Source organism: Cibotium barometz, chromosome 44, assembly GCF_041138505.1.
Source record: "Cibotium barometz isolate CiBa-2024 chromosome 44, ASM4113850v1, whole genome shotgun sequence".
NCBI lineage: Eukaryota > Viridiplantae > Streptophyta > Polypodiopsida > Cyatheales > Cibotiaceae > Cibotium > Cibotium barometz.
The window spans coordinates 41,993,255-42,001,812 of record NC_141089.1 but is presented as its reverse complement, the minus strand read 5'-3'; the positions used below and the strand labels follow the sequence as shown (position 1 = coordinate 42,001,812).

Here is an 8,558-nt window from a genome sequence, read left to right as displayed (position 1 = left end):
AATTTCTGAAATACAATAACTTTTTGGGCTCAATTGCATTCTCCACATTGTATGTGTTTCTTGTATTTGTGTTTGTGTTACAAATCTGAATTTGTGACTCTGTTTTAAAAAAACTTTTAAAGAGCTAGGGCAGACTGGGGAGTCTGCCGAGTCTGCCCCACCTCTTTTTTGTTGTGTGCAGAGCTTTCGTTGCTCAGCAGCAAAAATATAAGTCACTGCTGGAGCAGCGAACCCGTTGCAGCGAAAATAGTAGTGTTTCTAGCAGAGAAAATGGCTCGACACCTAGCTGCTCTTCTAGTTATAAAAATGCTGCTATTTTCGCTGCTAGACCCTCATTCTGTTGTAGTGAACATGAAAGGACTCAAGTGGGGAGATACAACTAATAGCTCTTTATGTTAGATCCCCTAGATCACCAAGGCCATTTCACAACAATTCCACAATATGCAAGGAGTCAAATAGGACTTAGATCACCGAGACCATTTCATAACAATTCCACAACACGAAAGGAGTCAAGCGGGGAGATACATCTAGATAAAATTAAGTCAACTCAAGAACATCTCACCATTATCTCAAGCCCCGATACTTATTAAGAGTCAAGACTAAAAGTGCACATACTATAGAGTAATGAGAGAATGTGCACGTGAATTTTGAAAAAGGCTTGTGATGAGAAATAGAAGGCATTGAAGCCCAACACTACACAAATGAAGATGAAATGCTCCCATGAAGTTCACCTTCAATATTGTGAAACTTCATATGTCTCATCAAGGATGGAGATAATAAAAGCACATATTGCAGCAAAATGGGGCATGAGTGTTGGGTGGTTGCAAGATCAGGGTGCCCAGTTTTGTCCACTTAGGCACCCTGTAAACAATAAAAAAACAGGCATTTGTTTACCTTTAGTGGCTAATCTCTCCTAGTAAATGAAGGAATTTTGTTTTAAGTTCTTTTGTTGGAACATCATATTCAAAGTTGGAAATATAGTTGCATAATTTGATTAAGCATTAGATAGTCAAAAGTCCTCATTTTCTTAGGTACAAAGTCAATGTATACACCCTGTCCCAAATTTGAGCTGATTTCATAAAATGCTAATATCTTTTACATATAAACTCATATGAGATTCCCACTTTGTACCTTACATCTTCACATAATATGGAGCTTAACTTGATTTTTCGAGAAAATTTTAAGATATTTGTCTATTTTCTTTAAATATTTCAAGGTCTTTAAAGTGTTATAATATACGCCACTTTTTGTACCCACAATAGCTACCACTTGAAACCCTCAATCTTGTAGATTAAAAGAGTGGGTAGATACTGAGACATTAGTAGAATGTCGTGGTTAGTGAAAATTTCAAATCCAATGGTTGGATTTTTAATGATCTCTTTTTCAAAATTCTTCCAGACTATCAGAAGGCCTGCAAATATTAATAATCTAATTAGTAAAATTACATTTTTGATGTGAATCATCTAAAACCTATAGGGACTAGTGTACTTGTAATGGTGCATCTATGGAAAAATAAATTGGATCACTCTAAGTATGAAAAGATCATTTGTTTATCATTTCATCATATTTTTAATTAATTTTATTTAATTAGACTAATTTATATTAATTTAAGTTATATTGGGTTAATTTAAGGGCAAGCATATTTTCTATTATTTGCTTGATCTCATTTTAAGTACCTTGCTCCCTAAAATTTGCTCTCCAAGCACTGTCTCAGTCCAGCAGAAACTGGATAAAACTGGACACCCTGATCTTGCAACAACCCTGTTAGAAGAAGGCCTATGATGATTAAGTAGCAAAGAAGAGCTTGCATGGAAGGCTCACATGCAAGATAAAATACCAAACATTTTCTATAGACAAGGTAAGTAGCTTCTTCTGCTTTTGGCTATGGTGAGACTTTAGCTTTGTCTTCTCTTTAACAACGTACCTATTTTAAAGGCTATTGTGAGGCTTGTTGCTTTGTCTTCTCTTTGACAAGCCATCTTCACCATTGATGTCTTGGTTGCGAAAAATTGTTGTTCAAGTTGTGAAGGTTTGTTGCACCATAGATTAAACCACTCTGCATAGCTAGGTCTACTTCCTTTTCACTGCATTAAGGAACTCCACATATAGGTAGCTTGCAACTAGTTTACTAATCAATGAGTTAACTTGGTAGTTGGAAGATGAAATTTAGAGAATTCGACCTCTACAACACAAAAAAAAAATGCAAGCTTCGATTGTGGAAAGGTTCCCTCTTGAATCTCTCTCTATCACACTTGGCAAAAAAGAGGATTCTTCTTCAATAACCCATTTGGTTTTGTGCAAGGTTTCCACTTGATTTTATGTACCTTTTGAACTTTTTTCTTAGAAGCATTCTTGCCCTTTGTATTTTTTTTGAACTGTAATTAAAAGTTAAAAATCTAGTATATTTGTAAATATAATATACGTAATATAGAAGCTTTGGGATTCTCTCTCACTCTCTATCTCTTTCATCAAAGGAAGACCCCACTACAAGAGAAATTATTCTCTTGTTTGCCATTACTCTACTCGATTTTCCATGTTAACTACTTTCTAGAAGGACATTGTGTAAGCTAAACATGGATGTTTCCTTTTATCTGAATATTCCCTTCCATCTTTTGATTGCTATTATTGAATATTATAGATAACATATATTGAAATTTAATTACTATGACTACGTTGAGAAAAGAAAAACATGGACGTTTCATTTTATCGAAGGCATATTCCCTTCTTGAATTTTATAGACAACATAATTTGAAATTTACTTATTAGAAAGTGATGATAGCCTTTTTTGTCAGAGTGCTCTCTCTCCCACACTATTTATTAGAAAGGGATGATAGCCTTTTTTGGAAGAGTACTCTCTCTCACACACGCGCTTGCGCACACATTTTGGGACAAGTTTTAAACATTATTGGTAATCACCCACAGCTTCGTTCGCGCGTGCGCATACACACATTTTACAAGTTTACATATTACTAGTAATCACCCACGGCTTCGCTTGCTTTTCTAAAGTTCTTTCCTTCTCTTCCCAAACCTCCCAAACCTATGCCAAAGCTCTCCTAAACCTACGTGAAATTTTTCTTATCCTGCACTTACCACCAGTAATCTTGGAAATAGTGAAAATAAAAAATACTGAAAATAAAGAATAGTGAAAATGGGTAATAGAAAATAATTGTCAGTAGTTGTCTATTTAGTTTACCATTATCGGTATTGCAAAACTTGAAAGCCCTTCATTACATAAACCCTTTCACACACATCTCCAGCTTCTCCATGGGCCTCAGCAAGGAGGGTGCGGAACCCATATCTTCTGAGTGTACAGCTTCGAATCAGTGAACGAAAGTGTGGTGCAGAGCTCTGATTAGAATCAGGAATCATCCATTTCTCTTTTCCTATCGAATTTCTGTGCAGGGGATGACAGTGCAGAAGCTACTCTCTCAAAAAAATTCACTAATATAACCAGAAAGATGTCTGTCTTTCAGGCAGACATTTCTTGATGTCTTCAACTTGCTGATTTCATTGTAAGAAACTGGCATGGTTTGAGACATTGTTGGTGAGAACCATTTTATGCCAAAAAGCCGACAACCTTGGATAGCGTTCCATCTGCTCATCCACATAAATTAATCCGAACCGAATAACCATTCCCAGAAAGTATTCAAATCCATCAATCAACGACCAAGCGAATACACCTCGAACATCCCCTCCATCCCTTCTCACAAAGACAAAAAAAAAAAAGCACATTACTCAGAGGCAAACGTGAGATACAAGAGCTGAGAGCATATGCGCAGCCTGCAGGGCAGGGTACCTGATTGCTTCACTCAATGTTGCATAATAGGAGTGGAAGTATTGGACACGTTCTGTATCATTAAGAGCTTCTTCAAGGAATGGCGATGATGTAATACCCCATCCTGTAATTAGCCAGTAGACATAATAGATTTGGACCAAGATGCTCTTCCTCCACATAATTACATCATTTTAAGTATAAGTTCATTCTCAAATTGAGAGTGCCAGTTGCCCCATAGTCACCAGAAACGAGAAACCAGAACGGAAACGTTTGAGGAATAGAAACAAGAAGGAAACGAATTTTTAGGGTAGAAATGGCCGTTTCTTATAACAATATCACTTGAGAAACAGGAAATGGCCATAAAAATGAACGGGTCTTGAATCGGAGAAATGCATTTCTAAGGATTAAAACGACAGTTTCCTGTTACTATAGTCTGCCATACCTGTCTCGGTGATGTACAGTGGGGGGTTTTGATAATGTTCTCTCATATATGCTACAATCCTTGACATACACCATGGTACTGCGTATTCGTTATCGCCCTGCTATACCAAAACCACTCGTTACAAGTATATATATGTATATGCATATAGTTAGCCAACGCTAACTTAGGTTTTCTCAACAGTACCAATCAGGACTACAACGTTTGAAAGGCAATTAAACCCATGGTGCAGAGTGGTAGATTTACCTCACCGATCACAACACTGTCCCTGTAGGCTGCAGAGGAAAAAATTGTTAAATTCAAATCACTAGCTCATTAGAAACTACACACGATTTATGTACCACGACTTAGTTATGTGACATTATTACCACACATAACATGTCTAAAGATCTTTAGATTATCTAGCACATCCGAAGATCCTTAGATTTCATAACGATATGAGCCCTGGGTTTGCTGATCGTACAATGGCACCAAAGTGGATCATACAATTATGGCACCAAAGGAGAGTGTAGGGAAAAGGAATTTGAACACATACATCACAAATATGGTCATATAGACCAATGCAAGTAGTTACAACGCGATGACTTGAAGATCATTGTATACGAAGGACATTGAACCCAGCTGGCGTGTGCATTGCTCTCCATTAAGAGAGAGAGAGGGGGAGAGGGTGAGTGCTCAAGAGAGAGGGAAGAGGTTTTATAGTATAATTTTCTTGGTTGAAATTCAAAAATTTCGATTGGAATTCGATTGTTGCTTTTAATTTGAAGGGATGAAATTTGTACATTTTAATTAAATATGCTCAAATTTGTACATTTTAGTTATAAGCCCAACATGTTAAATCCCAACATTTGTATAATTTCTGGTGATTTTCAAATTTAAATCCTCCCAAATTTGTATATTTCACTTATAAATCTCAACATTTGTATGATTTGTGTAGCAGTGATTTTGTAGTGTAAATCCCTCTTAACCCTGACCGTTGCCTTTAATTTTAAGGGTTGAAAAAGGTTACCTGTGAAGTTGACCCTCGAATCACAGAAGTAGCCGCAATCGGTGTCTTGCTGCTCGTTGGTGTTGTCGCACACATATGTGGCTGTGACGACGTTGAGACCCACGAAATCCAAGGAACGTCGTAGGTCCGCAGCCTCCTCCTCTGTAAAACTTGGAAGGCGCGGACCCAGCAGAGAGCGCATGGTCTGCGGGTACTCACCGAAGGCTAAAGGATCCATGAACCTGTGCCACATAATTTGGAAATATTTCTCGCTACATGGAAGCCTAATATGTGATGTTAATAGAATGAAAAGTAGCTACGTTGAGGTCATCGAATCTACCATCCGAAGTAGAAATCCTGGGCGCGCCTGGCGGCGGCAAGATCATTACTGTCGGTGTCGTTGAGAGGCTCGTACCATTTGAACCAGAGTGCTGTGCCAATGAAGCCCCCTTGATCTTCCTGCACAATGTGTCGGTTGCTAACAGCAGCTTATATACAGACAATATTGTATGCTACTGCAGAGCAGCTACTAATACCTGGAATTGCTGTTTGTAGAGCTTTGCAACAGCCGAGTGGGCGAGCAACATGTGGTGGGCGACGAGGTAGGGCTCTGTGGAGGAGTTGCCGGCTGTGCAGTTGCCGTGCAAGTAAATGCCCGCGGAGCTGCAGCGCCCGGGGGGGCTCTGTGTGGAAGCGTAGGCCAGGCTAATATAGTCGTTGGGCTCATCAAACGTTACCCAGTACTTCACGCGGTCGCCAAACTCCTCAAAGCACACGTTCGCGTACACAACAAAATCATCTCTGCTTAATATTGCATGCCATACATCACTGATCATCAAAGTACACATGGATCCTGCAACACACGCTTGCCAATCCTGCTACGATATATACAGTCAATTGCCTTATTTGTGAGTACTTACATGAAACGGGGGCTCAACAGTCCACCGTACTCGTCTTCCAGCGCTTGTGGATGATCCTCGGACCAAAGAGTAACGTGGGGCTCTATGCCTATATCATGGCCCAAGATGAAACACGCAAATTAACACGTCAAACCTAATAGTGTGCAGACAGGGAAATGGTGTTTCGCATTTGTGAAATTTGGAAAAAAAAAACCCTTTACATTAGGAGGAAGGTTTCCACACACTACCCTATGTTTGTTTCTACAGACACAAAGCAGAGCCCACCAGAAGGCTACCGACTTTTCTTCACCAGAAGGCTACCTGCTTTTCTTCACCAGAAGGAATTTGAGAAAATAAAAAACTTTTTTTTTTTCACACACACTGTCCCAACCTCCTATGTTTGTTTCTAGAGCAAAAACCTACTTTTCTTCATTTCACCAAATTTTTTCTTACACGATATCTTTCGAAGAAAACAAAAATGTGAGTGGGTGTGAAATTAGATGTCATCATGGTCGAGTAGAACCCGATACTTCCCACTTTGAGAAGTATGGGCATTGGGTAGTATCCGTCTAGAAGGCTTACACACTCACAGAAATCTTCCACACTTTTTCAGAGAGTTTTGAGAGTGAATGTAAGTGTGTGCCATGAGAAGTCAGGAGGTCCAGTTTGCAAAAGATATGAACGAGAGTTGTGATGCAGTCAATTGCAATTTGCACTTATGATTCGTTCCTTGCGCACCTTGCGCACTTTCTCTAGGATGACCAAAAAAAAGTCATTAACACCCATTCAGTACTGAAAACAAAACATATTCAAAATAAGGACAACTCTTAAATCTATCTGTTTTTTTTTTTCATAAAATTTTACTATATGTCAGTTTTATAACTAAAAAAATATTCTTTAAAATAAGGGTACTTTAAATCTTATCTATTTTTTTTTTAAATTTTGGCTGGTACAAATACACTAGAATGTCTTTTTTTTTTTGGAACAGTGCTCCCATGGATGATGGCACTATAGACACTTGCCATAAGTTAGCTCAATAAAATAAAATCTGACCATTGTAATTTTCAACGATTCTCAAGCTTTTGTAATTTCTCTAATGCTAGATCTAAGACTTAAAAGTATAGCTGATACTAGAACCTAAGACTTAAAACTTAAAGTAAAGCTGATATCAGATACAAAAATCTAAGACTTAAAAAAGTATGTTGAGAGTGGGGTCAACTATGAGGCAGGGGCTGGCCAATCACCTAATGTCCACGTAGTCACGTCTGCTTAATCACTTATGAGTATTAAAAGTTTCAGCTCAAAGTTTATATTGCTCCTGAGTGTTAAGATTTACATGTTGATAGGCTTAAGTTTCACACAAATTTACATTTCTCTTGAATGTTTAGGTTAACATGTTCAGAGGCTTTTGAAAGCACACTTTCTGCAGTCGCAAAATTCTCAAGTTCCTGTTATGTGTTATGTGGAAAGAATTTAATTTTCTTTCGAGTTCATGTTAAAAACTTGAAATCTCGCATGCAGAAGGATTTTGAAGATTAGCTATAGAAAATGTTTTTCGCGAGTATTGATAATTAGTACCCTTATCGAGCAGAAGGTCAATAAGACCGTTGTAATGTGCAATCGCCACTGAGTTAGGAGTCGTTGATGCACCCGTGCCGTCTGCGCACAAAGAGATTGATATGAGATTTTGAAAGGCCAATTACATAATGTAATTAGAAATTACATCAATGGCATGCCCGTAATGTCCAATTATTGGCGATATTAAGTACATCATTAAGAGTTGCCTGCACACTCACTAGGAAAGATTCTTGTCCAAGCGATGGAAAAGCGATAAGCGTCCATCCCCATCAGCTCCACCTGCTCAATGTCTTCCTGCAGACACTAATTGATTCAAAATTCCGCATGAAAACATTAATTAAGGGAGGGCACAGCATTGAGCAACAGAGTCCGGGTGGGCGTACACGATTTTAATGTGATTTGTACCTTGTAACGGTTGTACTGATCCCCGACATTGCAAGGCTGTGTTCCATCCATAACAATGTCTGCCATTAACGGCAAGAATTCATTAGAACCTGCCGTCCCAAACGTATCTAGATGGTAAACGTGGGCGCCATTGCACTGTAGCAGGCAATCTACATTGTACATGTGGGCGCTACAGCACGCAAGGGCATTGAAACTTGGAAGCTGTGCAGAGCATTAGAAAATCAATACCATTTGTTCGCGCGTATACATCCCAAATGCTGTCCGCCTTCCCAGACGCGTTGCACTCACCTTCGTGCTGCACCTTCAACAACAATTAATCAGTTCGTGGTTGATGAAGCATGATCGAAGAAAGGGAGATGCAATGCGGCAATTAAGTGCCGGCTAGTTTGCTGCTTAGATTGAAGTAGAGTAGGGTTAATGTACCGTAACAGCGTAGTAGGGTTAATGTACCTTAGCAGCCAGGGTGAGAGCGCC

At 38.8% G+C, this 8,558-nt stretch overlaps 1 protein-coding gene across 4 annotated transcripts in view; it reads right to left on the bottom strand.

Annotated features, from left to right (window-relative positions):
* Positions 1 to 3,154: 3,154 nt before the first annotated feature.
* LOC147613301 (beta-glucosidase 25-like) overlaps positions 3,155 to 8,558 on the bottom strand; it is a 5,678-nt gene continuing 274 nt past the window's right edge. The window contains exons 1-13 of one of the 4 annotated variants that reach the window (XM_086782082.1): positions 8,535 to 8,558; positions 8,313 to 8,385; positions 8,085 to 8,143; positions 7,898 to 7,982; positions 7,680 to 7,760; positions 6,123 to 6,210; positions 5,739 to 6,003; positions 5,543 to 5,661; positions 5,224 to 5,444; positions 4,461 to 4,489; positions 4,218 to 4,314; positions 3,797 to 3,899; positions 3,155 to 3,700 (exon numbers count right to left, since the gene is read on the bottom strand). The exon at positions 8,535 to 8,558 is cut by the window's right edge and continues 274 nt beyond it. In XM_086782082.1, the coding sequence (XP_086638208.1) occupies positions 3,508 to 3,700; positions 3,797 to 3,899; positions 4,218 to 4,314; positions 4,461 to 4,489; positions 5,224 to 5,444; positions 5,543 to 5,661; positions 5,739 to 6,003; positions 6,123 to 6,210; positions 7,680 to 7,760; positions 7,898 to 7,982; positions 8,085 to 8,143; positions 8,313 to 8,385; positions 8,535 to 8,558 (1,437 nt within the window). In that variant the 3' untranslated portion in view covers positions 3,155 to 3,507. The remainder of the gene's footprint in view (positions 3,701 to 3,796; positions 3,900 to 4,217; positions 4,315 to 4,460; positions 4,490 to 5,223; positions 5,445 to 5,542; positions 5,662 to 5,738; positions 6,004 to 6,122; positions 6,211 to 7,679; positions 7,761 to 7,897; positions 7,983 to 8,084; positions 8,144 to 8,312; positions 8,386 to 8,534) is intronic. The other 3 variants (XM_086782084.1, XM_086782083.1, XM_086782085.1) reach the window with 3 other exon arrangements.